A 20,804-nucleotide genomic window follows, 5' to 3' on the forward strand; every position below is an offset into this window, starting at 1 on the left:
TAACAATATTCACATACATTAAAAGTATCTTTCTATAGGTATCATATGATAAATACATATAATAAAAAAGAGGTAATATCTGTGGCAAGGAGGAGCAGAGCCAAGAAAAAGTTGATTCTATTGCTCCTAAAAACATAATGAATCCTAGTAGCCAGAGCATGCAAAAGGTCAGGGGCTTAACAAACAGGAAGGAGCTGGGCCAACAAAGTCATACACTAGCCATTTTTGAAATTAATTCTTCATTATAACTAACCTTGCCCCTTGTTATATTTAGGCTTCTTACTGTCAAAGACCTAACACAGCCTGAGTTTAGAGAGACAACCGGAGACCACCCATACTGCAATTAATCTGCCCCTAATTTTCCCTTCCATTTTATGTATGGCAAAGTGACTGGGACAAAGAGGATTATATAATCTTTAAAGCTAAAAATGCATTCCAAGGACCTCAATTCACTGTGTTATATCAAGCAAAGCTAAAAGTTCATTATTAGGGTCACATCTATTTACTCTTCCACAGTTGCTGTGTTATTTCTAGAGAAAGGAAGGCATTACCCCTTTCCATACACGAGAAGCAATGGCCACAGGAAACACTTATATACAAGAGTCTTGTTACCCTTGCCTGCCAGATCTCACTTGCCAAGTCTCAGAGGTTTGCCATCTGTGCTGCTCCCAATGGACCACTCTATGTTAGGAGTTTATGACACAGACTATTGCATCTATCTCATCCTTGAATAGGGCTCTCTCTCTTTAAAGAATGCACGCACAAGGTGTAACAAAAGAAAAAGATTCTAAGTTTGCAAGACAGAAATCTCCAAGAGCTAATGCAGTATGTCTGAGTTAATGCAGTATGTCTGAGTATAGCAAGGCTTAAATTCTGCCCCCTCAGGCTCCTTTTGGCTCACAATTCATTTCCCATATTTATCTTTTAGTTCTCTGTCTACCAATGTTTCCTTCTCAATCCAAAAGCTCCCAAATCCTGGTCTGACCCTCTTAGCAGTTCTTGCCTTTCAAAGTTTCTAAAAACTCATTCTAGAAACCTGCATAGCCCACTTAGCAAATTAGAACCTTAATGCTTAGCGGAATCTTAAACCACCTCACAAAGCATTGATCTCTCCTTGTGGAAAGTGAAGTAGAAAACACAATAGTATTTTAGCAATTTTGCAAAATACTATTTTGTTATCTGGAATCTGAAGCTTATCCATGGACCATAACTTAAGAACCCAAACTTCAACCATGGAACAGAGAGAACAGTTGGTTCCTAAAGTAGGATTTAAAGATTCTTATAAGGAAGGCCTATAAAGGAATAATACACACCAAATTGTTGAGAGTAATTTGAAGGGTTGAATGGGTACATGGAGAGAGTGAAGGGGATAAAGGGTAACAAAAATTCTCAATCATAATCTAAGCTGGTCATGGAAACAGTAGTATAGCATGAAGAATATAGTCAATGATTCTATAATATCTTCCTATGTTGACAGACTGTAACTGCACTAGCCAGGGTGAGGATTTAATAATATGGGTAACTGTTGAACCACTGTGTTGTATACTTGAAAGCAATATAAAATTGTATATCAATGATACTCAGTTAAAAAAAAGAGTGATTTGAAATTATTTTAACACTTTAGAACTTAATTCCAAAGGACTTTCACTTTTTAAGTTAACCATTGCTAGGATGTTTTAATTTTCAAAAATAGTATTTCAATTACTTTTGTAATTAGGAAAAAAAATGGTAGACGCCCAATAACTCAACCTGTAGGTACCAAATAAAATACTAATAAAAATGTTCATGAAAATGTTAGGTATAGTTAAAAAACTATCAGTTATGAAAACTATTTTTGGGACAACTGAGAAAAACTAAATATAGACTGATTATTATGTGATATTAGAGAATTCTTGATTTTCTTAGCTATAATAGTGGATATTAGGAAAATGTCTTTAATTTTGAAATATATTCCAAAGTACTTAAACTATGAAGTAGAAGATGTCTATAACCCATGTTAAAATGAGTCAACCAAAAAAACAATACACACAGAAAGAAACTGTAAAATATTAATGGGTATATGAGTGATCTCTGTTATGAACCTTTCAACTTCCCTGTATACTGGAATTTTTTCATTTAAAAAAACTGGAGGCAAGTGCTACCTCAGTGTCACCATGAAACAAAAGGATTTTTTTTCAGAGAATCTTAAAACTGGGATATATCCCACTTACATGAGCTACTAGAGTAGCCAAACTCATAAAAAGAGAAGGTGAAATGGTGGTTGCCAGGAGCTGGGAGAAGGGGAGAATAGGGAGTCAGTGTTTAATGAGTACCAAGTTTCAGTTTCACAAAATGAAGAGGTTCTAGAGATGGATGGTGGTGATGGTTGCACAACCATGTAAATGTGCTTAATGCCACTGAACTGTACACTTAAAAATGGTTAAAATGGTCAATTTTCTGTTATGCATATTACAATAAAAAACATAATAGAAATAAATGAAAATTGTGAACACTCATATAAATCCATTATAAAGAAAAAAAAACTGAGTTTAAAAAGAAAAACCCGAGATACATACTAAACAGAATTTGCTGAGTTTCCCCCAGCCCCTTCTCCTCCTAGCCCAAGTATTACACTACCTTATCACCAATTTAGTTAAATCATAAACAGAGGAAGGACACGAAACCAGATAGAACAAGCTCAAACTTTTCCAACACCCACTTCTCTACCCCTTCCACCCTGAGCTTCTGGGATGGGTACCGACACTTCTATTTTAAGTGTTAAGGAACACAGTCCCTCTGAATCTCACCTCTTCCTACTGTACTCTGCAACAGACCTTTAATTCTCACAAGCTGATGCTTCCAGTTCTTGTTCTCAAAAGGGAATTCCCTGAAGCTTGCTAATCCCCCCACTTCCCACACAGAAGAGTTCGCATCTATTTACCAAAATCTGCTAAGATGACTTGCTAGTTTTTATACTCCCCCTCCAGCTCCAGGTTTTCCCAACACCACCTAATTGCCATCTGGCAGTGAGAAATCACTGTTTTTCAGTATTAGGACCATCACCCTGTACAGGAGGCCCCAATGGTTCATCTTGTCAGTACTCCAAAGTATGAATGCTACTCCTTGTTCTAGCTAAGTAGCTGCCGGCCACACCTCCTGCTTCCTGAGCCCCCAAAACAGCAAACCTTACCTTTGGTGTCCTGCATGACAATTGAGCTATACTTTAAGAAGGTTATCAGTAGATTACTGGTCTGTACATCTGCATCCAGCGGGAGTTCCACAGAACTTATAACTGAAATAGAACATTTGAAATGACTTAGCCTGTAACATATTCCATCTAACATTTCTACCTACACAGTCAATTTGCCAGCAGGCAAAGAAATCACTAAATAAGCTTTTTCCACACAGAGGGAGGACCAAGTGCTTATAATAAAATCCCTTGCCTCTAGAGCCCTTCTTACTCCACGATTAAACACAGTGCCCTTCTCTCATATCTAAAAGGGCCAGTCTTCAGGAACAGTGCTTTTCTCCTCACATACTAAGTATTTTCTTTACTTCTAGCCCCAAATAACTCAAAAAGTTCAGGGCCCTTCTTAAAGGCACTTTGATTTGTATCTAAGGGAAAGACCTGTATTAAATATAAATGAACCTTGTTTTGATAAGTTTCCTGCTTAAAATAAATGACAATTCATTCCTAACACGGAGAAATCTTGCTCAATTTTGAGAATAAGTCTTTAAGCTGGAAATACCCAAAATGGGAGGGAAAAAAGTTGAGGCAGAACTACACTCAAATTTTACTCCTTAATCCCTTCCCCCCTGAAAGGGAACCTGAAAAAGAATGCACACTGAAAAGAAACAAACATTATCAATTGGGACAGCCTGGAAACAATTTTATATATCTGGCTGCTTGCTGTTTCCAAGCTCTCTGAGCCACAGTCCTAATCAAAAATAAGGGACCAGGACAGGCTGATTCACACAAAACAGAATTACTTAATGTAGATTTCCCAAGTTTCTAAGACTTTAAATTAGACTTAAACATCTTCTTAATTGCTTTTGCACTGCCTGACATAATATATAAGCAAAAGGAGGTTCATGATAACCCAGCTAGAGAATCTGTAGCTTTCTGCTCCATTTTCACCTATGAAAATGCAGCTGAGTTTGGGATATTATTAATAATATGTATTCATAACCACAATGGATCCCTTTGGAGTTATTACAATGTATGCCAAGAACATTTATTAACAATGGGAAACATTTGCATATTATGGATCTCTAATACACAGCAAGACCAACAAAAAGTCTTATGAAAATAAATTAGCATGCCCAATCCTTGGTTGTTTCCCCACAGTGCAACCCCCAAGAACTAATAAAAGACAAATATATTTTTATGTCCAAATACTAAATGGTCTCAATTCATGTTATGGGTTAATGACTTAAGATTGTCATTTCAAACTATAGCCTATTTTGAAGCTCAGAGCCCATAATCATGCCTTTGTCCAATACAAAGAGGCATCTAACTGGTAAGTGGGACTTCTTTCTTCCTCACTTACATGCAGCAATAACTGGAAAACTGTCTTATATAATATGTGGAAATACAGACGTATATATATTTTTAGTTTACCAGAAAGTCCTCTCATGCCAAGACTGAGTTATCAAATGTCAAGTCTGAGCTGAGAACAAATGTTACATCTAAACTGCTGGCTTTTTAAAATAATGGCTCCAGTGTCATACCTTTAAATATGATTAGGCTATTGAGCACCACTATACATAATGAAAAACTGAAAACAAGTTTATAATAATTAGGACCCCTACAGAAAGGAAATGAGTCAGGAGAGAAGAAAAAGAACTAAATAAAAGAAAGAATAAAATCCCTCACAAATTGCAATCTTCTGCCTAAGAGTTATTCATTTATCTTTGGCTTTATAATTCTTCCCAGCAGACTTTGTCAAGGGAGACAGTCATTGTAAAGTGGGTTGACTCTATTTTATCACTAGAAAAACTAAAAGCTCACCCGTTGTGGGTAAGTAAGCACAAATACTGCCTTGCATAATCAAGTGCATGGGTGGAAGTGTTCATAATGAACAGTTTGAAAGGTAGTTCTCTGAGGCACCCAAACCCCAACATCACATGAATTCAGATATATATATATATATATATATATATGCATGTATGTATGTGTGTGTATAAAGAGAAAGAGAGTGAGAGAGATCGAAAGAGAGCTTTTTATATCCATGGTAACCAGGAAAGCTTCATTCTTAAAGAGAAAGAACAGTATTTCCATTGGATTATTCAGTGACCTGCTCCTTACTACTTGTTCCTTCTCATCAAGATATTTTGGAATTTGGCTTTCAAATCTAAACATATGCAATTTGCTACCATAGACCTGAATATCAATGGCACCTCCCTGTCATGCTTTTGTACCAATACTGCTGTACTACCTTGAAATGCTACTGCCACAGGTGCTGTATGAAAATTTAAAGGAAAGAAAGCAGATCAAAGGTCACTTCACAGACACTAAGAAGGAACAAGGAAAGGATGTAAGTTAGATTTCTAATATTTCTTTACACAAAATGCAGTCAACATTTTAAGCAAAACATCAAATATTAACAAAGATTATTTTTAGGTTAATGTATTCCATCAAAACACTCAGCTTACAATAGAACCAACTCAGGTGACACAAAGTTTATTGAACAAAATTCATAATTTATTTTCTGTTACCTTAAGTTCCAGCCATAAGTTTTATAAAGTGGAAAAATGTTTTTGTTATTTTTTTATGGGGAGAAGTCTTAAATACCCACCAAATTCCCAATTATAATCCACTCAAAGTTTGCACTTTCTAACTGGCAGTGGCTGGCAGATCCGTAACAGTGAGTAAATCCCAGGTTCACTTTCTCAGTCATTTACTCAACAAATATTTACTAGGCACTGACCATGCCAGGCACTATGCTGGGCAGATAGCAGTGAATAAAACAGACAAGATCCCTGCCCTGATCCAGGTCTTAATTCTTAGTCTCAACTCTCACTAATCTTAGGCAAACCACTTACTCCTCTGGCCTCAACTCCCTCATTTGGTAAATGCTAACATGAGATAACACTACTCTTTTACATTTATTTCAGGGAATATGCATAAAATACCTCATATGAGCATCACAAAAAACCCTGAGTCTGGCAGGACAGGCATCATCACTGACCTCAGAGGTCTCTTTCAGATATTCATGACTGTACAACCATACATTGAGGAAGACAAGATGGAGTTATGTAGCTTCTCACACAGAGAGAAGCACTTGACTATCTTTTCCAAAGTTTTCCTTGGGGCTTCAGAAGTTCTAAAGAAGAGTACTACAGAGAATTTCTTAATTGAAAGAATAAACAACTATGTTCTTTGTTCAACACAGCTGTGCTCACCCTCAAAGATTCAAGATCACATTAATCGAGAAAAACAGAAGAGGTGATGGGCTTACCATCCGAAGAGGGTGGTGTGGTCCCAAGTGGTGTGACTGGGGTTGTTGGAGCAGGACTAACAGGGGTTGTCACCAAGCCCATTTCCGGATGACTCTGAAAGAGAACAAAGACAGGTAAGAAAGAGATAATTCAGTTCTGAGTATCGACTGCCTAATATCCTTTCTGGTGTTCCTTGCCTCATAATTAGACAGAATGCTCAGTGAATAGAGACTGCTCCTGCATTTAGTTCCCATGAGTACCTGATTACTGTTGATGCTTGCTAAAATCTAATAAGAAGCTCTGTAGGCTAGTTTTCTTTAAGCAGAAAAGTTCCCATTACATAGGTTTTCCTGCAGAACTGTACAAATAAAAAGCTGGAATAAATAAATACATAGGATTATTCTACAGAAAAAGGGCATTTGCAGTCCTAACTGAACCTGAGAAGATTACTCTCACCAGATGAACCTAAAAACACATCTACACTTTTCTGATGACCACATAGTTGATTAATAAATGCAGGTGAACCAAGGGGAGAACGGAGACTATAAGAAGAGCTATGCGGAGGACAGCCTTCCTGTTCCACAACAAACAAATGAAAAGACAGAGTGGGGAGGCAGAGACAAGGGGGAGTTGTCCGCTGAAAACCAAAACAGATGATTCCTCTGTCCCTGACCTTCCCTAGCCTCCCTGCCACATCAGCTCTTGAGAATTAAGCAGAGTAGCAGCTTCTCCCTTTTCTTCCTCAACAGCTTTGCCAGCCTTTTACCTTACCCCTTCCTTTAAAAAAAGTTACAGAATTCAGAGGGCAGACAACGAACATAATGAGAATAGTGGGTAAAGTTTCTTATATTATCAGTTGTGAAAAATCATAAGTGTCCTCTTAGGAAGACCCCAATCTAGCACAATGCTTTTTAAGCATGACCTTATTTTTTTTGTTTAAACTCAATCAGTGTTTCCATACACACCTGCCCTTTAAGAAACCATAAGATAACTTTCCTTTAAAAGAAACCTACATACATATTTTAAACACTCTGACTTTAAGATAAACACACTTTATCAATTTTTTAAAACAGCTTTCATGGACAGCACTTGAGCTCAGACTATTTTATTCACCTTCTATGCCAACTACTGAAGATATCCCTAGGCAAGTGACCCAGCAGGCGGTGTTCTATGACTTCCTGCTTTCAATATTTGTAGACCATTTTTTTCTGTTAACAGATTAACCATATGCTGGAAAAGATTATTTTTGCTTTTCTTCCCTGGAAATTGATGAGATAACAAGATTAGTGACTTGGTCTATTTCATCCCTGGATGTAACTCCACAGTAGTTTAGAAAGCAGGAAGCCTGGTATAAAAATCCATATGGGCAAATACCAAGGGATTTCCAGTAAGCAAAATGAAGTAATCTCAACTCATTCAGATTAAAAGAATCAGTAAAACAGTTGAAAATCATTAATTTGCATGTTAGCAGACCCACTTCAGCACCAGATGGAAACAAATACTTGAGGATAACATGAAGCAAAGGCATTTCATGCAACTCTGTTATGACTGCTCACCAATACAAAGCAGGGTTTAAGCAGTCACGGCCAGACAGGTTTTTCAATGGGTTGAATCTGTATGAAATTCAGGGAGAAAGAGTACTGGAGTTTTTGATATAACCAACCTGGGCTAACACTGTGATGAAGTTGCGATTTAAATGAACAGCTTCATAAAGTGCCAGAAGGATGGCCTCATTGGTTCTAAAGAAAAAAAGAACAATTGGAGAGGCTTTTAAGGTGGAAGAGTTAAAAGAGTACAACTATCAAGATAAGATTTCACCCCAGATCCTCAGTATCAATCCTTTTGAGTTTCTAATTTTCCCTTTATTTCCTTTGTGGGATTAGGTAAAGGGAATATATGCAAGGAGGGCTGTAACTTTCATTCCCTAGGACTAGTTCTTAATTACTTAACTATTTTCCCTCTCACTTTTCCACCCCAGTCCCATTAAGTCTTTAACTGGCTCAGATACCCAGCCCTCTTTCATTTCATTCCAGAAACAGCTGAGAACACTTTTTCAGCTTCTTGGAGCTCAATATATTTGACCAAAGTGGAAGTTTCTAAGGGTCCATTATTATTTAAAACCCAAGACCCATTTGCTAAATCACCAAAAAAGTTTCAATCTATAAAAGATTATCAAGCGGTAATGTTTCACACTCTCATATCCACCCAGAAAGCCCACACTAAAGTTCAAGTTACTGCACAAGAATGTCAGACACTTAACTGTACTGAGATTTTCTCATGGGCATCTGCTATGAACATGCTGCCCACCTGTGGAAGAAAAGAGGAATTGCGGACTTGCAAAGGAAACATGAGCTTTGTGCCTTATGAAGCCCTTAATGAAGAAACAAGCTGCTTGCAGCCTGAGAACTTACCCACCATCACCCACACCAAAACTAGACCACTTTGAAAATCTTAAAACAATCATGAGTAATAAATGAAATAATGAGAGATCCACTAAATTGTCTGTCCTTAAAGGGACTGAAGAAAAACAATCCCAGTACTTTTGTCCATCTCTCCCTTTTAATGTGTAAGCTAAGGAACCACTGACTGAACAAATGTTAATCTAGACATCCTCATCACTCTGCATCTTTCCTAGGAGATGCTTACTTGAAGATAGGAACTAATTCATAAAGAACATCACAGAAAGTAGGCTGATTTCATCCAACATGAAGCCTTCTTGGGGGAACTATATGAGTTTCAGACCAGAATCATCTATGTGAGACCCATTGTCCATCTTTCAGATCACAAAATCTTTAATTTGTGTCCCAAGCAGGGCAGCCAAATAAGTAAGTGGAGTAAGTTGCCTCCAAAATATGTGGTATCAGAGGCACCAAGATGCCCATCCCTTTACAAATACCTCTCTACCTGTTACTGATGCCCAAAACTACACAGCAGAAGTTTCTTTGTTTGACATAAAATGTTTTGGCCAAAAACGCAAAGATCCCTAGGAGCACTATAATTATATCCAATTTATTTAACCAACACCAATATAGCACTTGTACTGCTCTGACCTCTGAGAGACTTTAGTCATTTATGCTTCACAGTTTAAGAATTTATCAAGGCCTTTCCTGAGAGTAGTCTCTGAGAAAGAAGAAAAGAGGCATAGGCACTGGGGGAAAAAACTGCCTTTTGTGGAGGTGGAAGGACAGCTATTCTTTGCAATGAACTCGAAAACTGTCGTGCCCTAGGGCTGATTGCTTGAATACTAATGCCCAGGAAGACTTCCTGAATCTGCCTAAATTCTAAGACCTGCTAGACTTATCTCTTGGAAATTAGTCCCAGACAAGTAGTGACTCTGTGGCATCTTATTACACTGGTGGACAGTGACTGCAATTGGGGCATCGGGGGGAAAGAGGGGGGGGACTCAATAATATGGGTGAATGTAGTAACCACATTGTTTTTCTTAAGAAACCTTCATAACAATGTATATCAATGATACCTTAAAAAAAAAAATTAGTCCCAGATGATGTAGCCCAAGACGCTTATGGTGCCAAGGCTGAGAAAACCTTGCTGTGGAATCTTGCAAACTAGACCAGTAACTTACCTAAACCATGGACCTCTCAGCCCAGCAAGCCTTTAGAGAAGTGACTCAGATTCACTGCACCAATCCCTGGGCTCCAGGACCAGCTATGAGGGATCAAGTGTCTACAGCAGACAGCTAAGGAGCACTCAAAGTTGGACTCAGATCTAAACCCTCCTATTCTGTGTTCCATAGAGGCAAGTCTAGCTTAATATGTACCTTTCTTTTAGCCTTTAAAAACTGAAATGATTTGAAAAAGCAGTTCCAGAGGAATCAAGATCTCTCCTTTCCCTATCTCACATGGGTTTAGAAATCTCTAAAAGAGATACAGCTCTCAAAAAAATCTGCTCTGAGCAGTCTCTATCCCCTCATCACCTCAAACATCTGAACGTCTGACTCCAGATTTGTCTATTCCTACAGACCTCTTACACTTTTGAGCAAGAGAGAAAAAAAACAAGTAAGACTTACCATATTTGTTAAAGCAGAGAAAAATCCACTCTGGTGTTCTTCTTCCTTGTCTTTATACTGCCTGAACAAAAATAAATAAATTCAACTTTAATATTATTTATCAAGTATGTCTTTGTCCTTGTCATTCTAGTTAATGGGCAGGGTACTGACAGCATTCACTGACTCCAGAAAACAAAAGCATTGTAACAATCTAGCCATTGCAGGTTTCCTTGCAAGCTAAAAGGCATGCGTGCATCTGCTCTTGAAGTAGTGTGTACCAAAATGCCTGGCTACTTTGGGAGAGACTTGAGAGCAAGCTGCAAAAGTGTAAAACTGTTCTAACATATGGCTGATCCAGTTATTTCCCAAACAGACTATTACTTGAAAAGCATTAACAGTGAAATTACTTTAAGATTGTAACAATGAAAATCTTGTTTGTTTTTGGAGGAAGAAGAGGGAAATCTGTGAGGTAAAGTATTTGTGGAGATGGGATATACTTGAAATTCCAACACCCAATTATATGTGAGGTAAGTCTGGAAAGAAAAAAGAAAGATCCTGCCTGGCCCATGCTAGGATTAGGGACCCTTCTGGTTTCCATTAACTGAATACCAGATTCTTCCCCATCCACAGCAAGAGAGAAAGCAAGCATCAATGAAGAGAGCCCTCAGTATAGACTGGGATGCTGGCAAGTTGCAGTTGATTCCTGATGAAAAAGAAGCATCTGTCAACTAGAGCCAATTCAATGTTTTCTTCTTCCTTTTTTTTAAGTGTACAAAAGAACAGTGCATTGCAAACTTTTTTATGTAAAAAATGATAGTATGATACACTGCACTAAATGAAAGAGGCTGCTTGTGGCTAGAAAACTAGTTAAAATGCTCTGCAATAAAATTCCTAAGGTTGCAAAACAATGTGCCTAATTGCTTAAAGAAAAGATGGACTAATGTGGTGGTTACTTTTCCCTGGTGTTAGAAACAATCCTTTGCTAAGGCCACCAAGCCAAGCTAGAACAATCAGATCTGCCAGCAACTGTACATTTTTCTAGGATAAGTAAGGAAAGTTCACCCAAGAACTCTAACAAACCTGTTTCTTACTCAACCAATTCAAATGAAAACTGGACCTTTCCCTTCTGAAAAAGGTGAACTTACCTGTTGTACTCAGATAAAGCCTGAGCAATCACAAGCCCCATTCCCTAGAAACAAAAAAGATAGCAGAGGTGAAATAAGAGATTGATGGCAATACTGTGACTAGGCCAAGGGATCTAGTGTGACTACTTCCATGGTCCTGAAAGTTGGCAACAAGGACAGAAATTCTGAGAGGTATTATCAAATCATCAAAAGGAACGTCTTTGGAAAGATTTTTCCAAACTAATTATCTTACTTAATGTTACCTGAGAGTAACAAGGGGTGAAACAGACCAGCCCAGATGACTGAAAATTTCACAGGGATCATTTCACCCCAAAAGAAGAGACTGAGTTAGAATATCCAAACAAAAAGTTCATATGTCTCTAAAATGGCCATAATAAAAGTGACAATGAGTCCTGTGCTAAATGAAGGTGCATGCTATCAGGCCATAGGAAAACAGGAGTGTAATAGAGGAAGAATCCAAAAGTGTTAAAATGACTTATCAGCGCTTGCTCTGGAACCTAAGCATAACACAAAGTTCAATTGAGGCCACAAGGATGGATCATGTGTTTTCTTTTTCCCCAAAAGGAAATTAAATGAATGAAGAGGACAAGATGGAAAGGAATAAAGCCAGACACACGGTCATCTTTTTCTCCCTATATTCAGAAATCAGATGTTATTTCCTAAAATTTCAAGGACATATGTAGCAGATATGTATGATCGATCCTCCATGTTTCAGCTTTACCATCTGGCTAGTTCTACAAGAAGGAATCTCCCATCATGTAGTCATCTAGCCTTCTTTTTTTTTTTTTTTTTCATCTTTACAGAGGTATAATTAACATATACAATTGTTAGACTGGAACCCCAGGCCACGTCCAGCTTTGGGGGAGTAACCTCATATCTGTTGGCACAAGCAGCAATAAGGGTCTCATGACTATAAGAAATCCAGGAGATTGTACCTATACTAATTGTTATATTTATGGTTTTTAATTTAATTGGTAATGGATATATTTTCCCAATGTGTGTTTTACTACCAAAAAAAATTGTTAGGCATTTAAAGTACATCAAGGTGATCTGATAAACCATGTAAGCCCTCTTACTCTTGGAAATGTAACTTACTGACCTTGTAGGATAATCAACCTCAGCACGCTGTAACATGAAATATAGCCAACCATTTCATCATGATTAGCAAGCAAATGTCCCCTCAAACCTTCCTTCCATGACAAAAAGATAGAAGACAATGAAATAGTCACACAGATGTTCTAAAAAGAAATACCAATTCCCTCTTTATAGCCAGATGAAATTAACGTAATAGTTCTCTGCTCTATTCTAAATATCCACTGAAAGTAAGGCCACCCAATGCAAGTAATTAAAACAACACACGAGGATCTAGATACTCACATTGAGTGTGGCCTCATCATCCACAATAGACAGCTTCACAATATAAGGATTCACAGACTGTTAAACAGAAGAGAGTCAAGGTGAGTGTGACCTAGTTAAAAACTCTTAGCTATTTAACAAAGTGTTAACAAAAATGCTTCTATAAAGCCCTTTCTCTATAATAATGTTCCTAATACCCAGGCCCAACCTATTTTGCTAAATGACTCCCATTTCCATTATTCTCAGTGTGCATGGGCATGCATGAAGCACACACATACACATACACACACCCCAGTTCTGTTCTACCTGCATTTTCCTCTAGGTTGAATCAGCTGAGGCCTCTGACTGGCACTTCTCCCATCCTACTCTCTTATATATTTCTAAGAAGTAAGGGAATACTCCACAAAACTCATTTTGTCCTATCCTGCCAATAACTTACTGAGTCTATAGGGACAGCTCTTTTGGAGAACATAGAAGCTTCTTTGCCATAAGGCACAAATTTATAAGTTGCTAACTTACATTCTCATTCCAAAGGCTCCCAAACATTTCCACAAACTATATACAAAGACTGACTCACCCACCCATAAAACAAAGCTTGGGGATGGAAAGTGGCAGCTGCTTAACAACCAGAGAGGCCATTTATGAATCTCATACCCAAATAACACTGCAGGGGAACTGGAAAAAAAAGGATATAATTACCCAAACTACAATCTGGTCAGGACACTGGGATTTAATGATTGTCCCATCACTTATAGCACTGGAAGATTTCTTGAGTTTTTCCAGACCCAATCTCATATGGACAGCATATGGAAATGGACATCTATTTAAACTCATTAAGCAGTTGGGCCATCTCCTGCTGGTGGGATGAAAACCAATGACCTGCTCACCCTGAAAACATCTCAGCCATGGGATATAAGGAAAGATCTCATATAGATCAGCACCAATTCTAACCCAAAGGATGCAAGAAACAATACTGGAAGTTTTTACAGCAACCAAGAAAACCCATTACTGAGAAACTTGGAAACCTAACTGAAAGGCTAACACCCCACATAGACCTTATTTAATCAAGTTTCTGAGGGCATCTTTCAGACGTCAATTGGGAATAGAAAAAGAGACAGCTCTACTTTCTTTTTTTTTTTTTTTTGGTATCATTAATCTACAACTACATGAAGAACATTATGTTTACTAGGCTCCCCCCTTCACCAGGTCCCCCCCACAAACCCCATTACAGTCACTGTCCATCAGCGTAGTAAGATGGACAGCTCTACTTTCTTAACAGTCCAAATGTGTATAAGGTTTTTCTACAACAAAACTCAGGACTTAAAAGCCACCCTATTTGTCACTTGATCTGAGCAAGACTCTCAATACTGTTTCCTATAAACAACAGTCAAATCCTGCTGATGCTACAGACATCAGACAAGATCCAATGCAAGTGGATCCTTGAAAAAGAAAAGCAACAGTAGGATGACCTAGAGATCCATCATGATGAGAACAACATTAGAAAAAGCAGGCCACTGTTTCTTGCCAAATTTTTGAAAGTTCTAGTCACTCACCTTCCCAAAAGTACACTGTTTTAGGTAATAACAAGGATCTTCTGATTACCAAGAATAGCCTATGCTTGGTAATTGCAGTTGAGGAAAAGGCAAGGGTTCAAGTTCTAGCCCCTCTACTTACTAACTGTGACAAGTTAGGCACATGAATTAACCTAAGCTCAGTTTCCTCATCTATAAAATGGGGATAATATTTTCTTGGTGCTCTATGAGACTCAGATGAAGTAAGACATGTAAAATCCTTAGCAATGTATCTGGCATATGGTAAGGGCTCAATGACTTGTAGGTATATTTTTTTCTCCCTTGACATTTTTATCACATTCAAAGGAACCTCTTGAGGAAACAGAGAGAGAGAAAAGGAATAACTTACAAATGGGAGTCAATAAACAATTTTATAATTTCTGGGAAACATGCTCAGGACAGCAGTTGGGGACTGAGTCACTTCATCTCAGGAGACTTGGCCAACCCAGAAGGCCAGGATCTTAATGCTGTGAAAACTTCTATTCTATCAGACACTGATTTTCCTTAATGCTATACATCTGTTGTGCTGGTCCATTTTAAAACTGGAGGCAATCTACTTTTCATCCACAAGACAGATTACAAACTCAGTGAGCTTTCACAGAATCACTCTAAAGAGTCCTGCTTTTATTTTATCTAAATCATACTTATTTTTCATTGCTCTTCCCTAGACCTGTTTCTTTTTCCTCCTGTATCGCTTTAGATGAAATGGCTAAAACAGAATGCATTATCTGAAGTGAAGAAGAACTACTTCCATTTAGTACGTGACATCTTTTCTATCACTTCCATTCCTTCAGTCCAATACCTTATTTGCCTTCTCTGTGTCTAGCCTAGGCAGCCAGCCTCTTTGGTACCCTCTGCACTGTCTGGAAAGTTTATGACTTAACCCACTGGTCATGGGATCAACTGAGGTGGTGGCCAGAATGCTGTTCTCCCATCAGCACACACCCTCTCATATTCGTTTGCATAAAATTTCACCAGCTTTTTGTTTTGCTATGCTCATTCAAAATTCCTTACGTTTCTGTCAAAAACCTTCCTGCCCCATGGTCACCAGGCTTCCTTAATAGTTTCTGGTGAGTGACTTATATCAAAAGCTGCAAAGCCCAGATAAATTATGCCCACCAGCTTGCCCTTGCCTACTATATTAATTCTTCTGGGGCTTCTGACAGACTGTGGATGCATACCTCACTCCAGAAATATGATTTTCTCCAGTTCCTTGGCCATGTCCAATTTTTCAGGCTGACATTTCAGAGAGCCCTACTGTACTGAGCCAGGGTTCAGTTCACATTTAGAGAAGCCAAGCCACTGCCTCAGAGTGGCCTGCATCTAACAGAATGTTCTGAAAATACTCTTTACTAATGATGGTGCTTTCCTATAACCTCTAACTCAACTCTCTTTAACTATAGCATTTTTCCTCAGCTATTTCTCTTGTTGTAAAAAGGCCCCAGAGGCAGACTGTCTAAATCACCTTTTATCTGTTTTTCATAAAAACCACATGCTATGGGTTGAATTGTATAACCCCACATTCTTACCAGGACCTCAGAATGTTACTCCTTTTGGAGACCGGGTCTTTACAGAGGTTAAAGCACTTCCTTTATTAAGTGAAAATGAGACCATTGGTGGGGTGGGGGATGCTGATATTGGACACCAATATTGCTGGTGTCCTTATAAGAAGTTTGGACATGGAGACACAAATACAGGGAAAAATGCCACATTAAAATGAAGACAGCCATCTACAAGGCCAGGAAGGAGGCCTAGAGCACACCCTTCCCTCTCAGCCTCAGAAGGAGCCAACTGACAATATGCCTTGATTTCAGACTTCCAGCTTCTAGACTGTGAGACAACTTCTGCTATTTAAACCACTTACTTTGTGGTACTTTTTTATAGCAACCCCAGCAAATTAATATACCACACAAAGGAAAATCAATGTTCCACATCTCTGGTAATTTCCTATAAAAAAGTGATAACTGAGATTATGCTCGTATTTTCTTAATTCTAAAAAATACGTTGGTTAAAATTGCAACATTTGGAATGCCCAGACTCAAACTGTGTTGCTAGTTTATATTATAACAGTTGTGTGTAAATCAGTTTGTCTATAATTATTTACAAAAATTTAGATAAATATCACATATTATTTGGAAATTATTTAAAAATAAAAGCCTACTACATTTGCAGGAAAAAGAAAAAGGCCCCAGAGGATATTACATATGACAGAGATCAAAATGGCTACCATGCCAACACCTCCAGATCACCAGTGAAACAGGTGTTGGTGATATATTACATATTTATTAGTAGACCTGCACAACACACCATTTGTCAGCTCCTCCAAGACAAGAACAGCAATCAGCTCCTGGGATTTACAACACATTGCTGCTGCCACACATATTCCAATCCCTCTTTAAGTTTTCCTTTCTCACAGCCTCCCCTTCTTCCATATCCTCCTTATAAGAATAAGCTCCAGATTTTGTGTTACCCATCACTTTCAACCTGGCTAGAAATCATATCTAAAATCACTAAGTGCAGATCCAGAAGTTCAGAAATGAAACCCTCCTTCTAGTTGGCCCATTTCTCCTAGCACTGCTACTTACGAAGTGAAGAAAGTCAGTTTGCCTAGATGCAGCTCCTGACTTCTGGGTTCAGTTAAATACTTCTACTGTCCATTTGGACTCAGTGCTAAATGCTCCCAATTTCTCCAAAGCAATTCATAATGAGGCCCCTGGTCTTCCCTGAATGGCCTGCTTTCTTTTCTGTGTATCTACCTTTGAGGGGAATCAAATAGATGTACCAATCCAAGTATAAGTCTCTGAGTTCTGCTCGTCATCTCAAAATCCTATAAATCTGTCCCTGATTCATTCAGAGGGAAAGAGAATTCCAGAAGTGATATGGATAACATTCTGTCATCAATTTTCCATTAAAATTAGAAAAGTTCCCAGACCAACAGTGGAGTGCATTGTGGAAATTCAATATATGAAAGTCTAATCTTTCTAAACAGATTACGTCAGGGAGGGGTTCCCTGACTAAAGAGGGGATCTTAAAACATTTTTATAATAAGAGTCCCATTTTACCAAACATTTAGTGAAGACCTAATACCCATATTCCTAAAAGTTTTCCAAAAAGTAGAAGAAGAGGGAATACTCCCAAACTCATTCTATAAAGCCAGCATAACTCCAATACCAAAACAATGCAAAAACACCATAAAAAAAGAAAATTACAGACCAATATCCCTGATGAACATAGATGCAAAAATACTCAATAAATATTAGCAAACTGAATTCAAAAATAAATCAAAAAGATCATCCATCATGATCAAGAAGGATTTATTCCAGAGATGCAAGAATAGTACAATTTGAAAATCCATCAACATCATCCACCACAAGAACAAAAAGATGGACAAAAACCAAATGATCATCTCCATAGATGCTGAAAAAGCATTTGACAATATTCAACATCCATTCATGATAAAAACTATCAACAAAATGGGTATAGAGAGCAAGTACCTCAACATAATAAAAGCCATATATGAAAAATCCACAGCCAACATCATACTTAACAGCGAGAAGCTGAAAGCTTTTCCTTTAAGATGAAAACAAGACAAGGACGCCCACTCTCCCCACTTTTACTCAACATAGTTCTGGAGGTCCTAGCCATGGCAATCAGACAACACAAAGAAATAAAAGGCATCCAGATTGGCAAGGAAGATGCAAACTGTCACTGTTTGCAGATGACATGATATTGTACATAAAAAACCCTATAGAATCCACTCCAAAACTACTAGAACTAATATCTGAACTCAGCAAAGTTGCAGGATACGAAATTAATACACAGAAATCTGCTGCATTCCTATAAACTAATGATGAACTAGCAGAAAGAGAGATCAGAAAACAATTCCATTCACAACTGCATCAAAAAGAATAAAATACCTAGGAATAAACCTAATGAAGGAAGTGAAAGATCTATACTCTCAAATCTGCAAGACACTCATGAGAGAAATTAAAGAAGATACCAATAAATGGAAAAACATCCTGTGCTCATGGATAGGAAGAATTAATATTGTCAAAATGGCATCCTGCCTAAAGCAATCTACAGATTCAATGTAATCCCAATCAAAATACCATCAGCATTCTTCAACCAACTAGAGAAAATCGTCCTAAAATTCATATGGAATCCGAGTAGCCAAAGCAATCCTGAGAAGGAAGAATAAAGCAGGGGGGATTAGGCTCCCCGACTTGAAGCTCTACTTCAAAGCCACAGTGATCAAGACAATTTGGTACTGGCACAAGAACAGAGCCATAGACCAATGGAACAGACTAGAGAGCCCTGATATAAACCCAAGCATATATGGTTAATCAACATATAATAGAGGATCCATGGATATACAATGGGGAAATGACAGCTTCTTCAACAACTGGTGTTTGCAAAACTGGACAGCTACATGCAAGAAAATGAAACTGGATTATTGTCTAACCTCATACACAAAAGTAAACTCGAAATGGATCAAAAACCTGAATGTAAGTCATGAACCCATAAAACTCTTAGAAGAAAACATAGGCAAAAATCTCTTGAATATAAACATGAGCAACTTTTTCCTGAATGCATCTCCTTGGGCAAGGGCAACCAAATAAAAAATGAACAAATGGGACTACATTAAGCTAAAAAGCTTCTGTACAGCAAAGGACACCATCAACAGAACAAAAAGGCATCCTACAGTATGGGAGAATATATTTGTAAATGACACATCTGACAAGGGGTTAACATCTAAAATATACAAAGAACTCAAACACCTCAACACTCAAAAAGCAAATAACCCTATTAAAAAATGGGCGGAGGATATGAACAGACACTTCTCCGAAGAAGAAATTCAGATGGCCAACAAGCACATAAAAAGATGCGCCATATCACTAATTATCAGGGAAATGCAAATTAAAACCACAATGAGATATCACCTCACACCAGTAAGGATCGCCACCATCCAAAAGACTAGGAACAACAAATGCTGGCAAGGTTGCGGAGAAAGGGGAACCCTCCTACACTGCTGATGGGAATGTAAGCTAGTTCTACCACTGTGGAAAGGAATATGGAGGTTTCTCAAAAAACTGAAAATAGAAATACCATTTGACCCGGGAATTCCACTCCTAGGAATTTACCCAAAGAAAACAACTTCTCAGATTCAAAAAGACATACACACCCCTATGTTTATCGCAGCACTTTTTACAATAGCCAAGATATGGAAGCAACCTAAGTGTCTATCAGTAGATGAATGGATTAAGAAGATGTGGTACATATACACAATGGAATACTTTTCAGTCATAAGAAATAAACAAATCCTACCATTTGCAACAACATGGATGGAGCTAGAGGGTATCATGCTCAGTGAAATAAGTCAGGCAGAGAAAGAGAAACATCAAATGATTTCCCTCATTTGTGGAGTATAACAACAAAGCAAAACTGAAGGAACAAAATAACAGCCGACTCACAGACTCCAAGAAGGGACTAGTGGTTATCAAAGGGGAGGGGTGTGGGAGGGCGGGTGGGGAGGGAGGGAGAAAGGGATTGTGCGGTATTATGACTAGTGCACATGGTGTGTGTGGGGTCACAGGAAAGACAGTGTAGCTCAGAGAAGACAAACAGGGACTCTGTGGCATCTTACTACATTGATGGACAGTGACTGCAATGAGGTATGGGGGGAGGACACAATAATAAGGGTGAATATAATAACCACATTGTTTTTCTCGCGAAACCTTCATAAGAGTGTATATCAATGATACATTAATAAACAATTAATTAATTAATTAATTAATTAATTAAATAGAGTCCCATATGACAACCTTAATTTTTTTTTAAAGTATGCAAAAAAATAAATAAATAACAGATTCCCAGGACCCACCCCCAAGACATTCTGATTTATAGTGTGTAAAGAGTAAAAGAGAAATTTCTTTTTGAAAAGTTCCCCTAGGTGATTCTAATGATAAGCCAGATTTAAGAATCACTACCTTAAGTGGTATTTACTGACTATAATGCAAGTTACAACACAAGATTCCTTTAACCTCTGCTCCATGCATTTAACATAGGATTTTTAGAATTTGGTTATCAAAATTAATCTACATACATTAACCAAGAACAAGTCTTCTACATTAAGCAAAGTCTTCCAGGAGTGGCCACATTTAGGAATATTACAAAAAGATTACAATTGTCCGTGAAGGGGCCCACTTACCTCATATTTTCTGTAGTTCACCAGCAAGGCCAAGAGGACAACAGCATCATACCCATGCTCCCTACGACTTGGGGGGTGGGAGAGTATCTGCAACAAGA

General features: G+C 38.0%; 1 protein-coding gene across 4 annotated transcripts in view; it reads right to left on the reverse strand.

The window, feature by feature from the left end:
* Nucleotides 1-20,804, reverse strand: part of ARMH3 (armadillo like helical domain containing 3) — a 251,635-nt gene that overhangs the window by 189,342 nt on the left and 41,489 nt on the right. For all 4 annotated transcript variants that reach the window (XR_008998987.1, XM_036898696.2, XM_057506237.1 and 1 more), the window contains exons 8-15: nt 20,707-20,793; nt 12,949-13,005; nt 11,572-11,615; nt 10,448-10,508; nt 8,681-8,727; nt 8,084-8,159; nt 6,441-6,534; nt 3,170-3,271 (exon numbers count right to left, since the gene is read on the reverse strand). Coding sequence is in view for 3 of the 4 variants with exons in the window: in XM_036898696.2 (XP_036754591.2) it covers nt 3,170-3,271; nt 6,441-6,534; nt 8,084-8,159; nt 8,681-8,727; nt 10,448-10,508; nt 11,572-11,615; nt 12,949-13,005; nt 20,707-20,793 (568 nt within the window). In the remaining variant the exon portion in view is untranslated. The remainder of the gene's footprint in view (nt 1-3,169; nt 3,272-6,440; nt 6,535-8,083; nt 8,160-8,680; nt 8,728-10,447; nt 10,509-11,571; nt 11,616-12,948; nt 13,006-20,706; nt 20,794-20,804) is intronic.

Source organism: Manis pentadactyla, chromosome 8 (genome assembly GCF_030020395.1).
Source record: "Manis pentadactyla isolate mManPen7 chromosome 8, mManPen7.hap1, whole genome shotgun sequence".
Classification (NCBI taxonomy): domain Eukaryota; kingdom Metazoa; phylum Chordata; class Mammalia; order Pholidota; family Manidae; genus Manis; species Manis pentadactyla.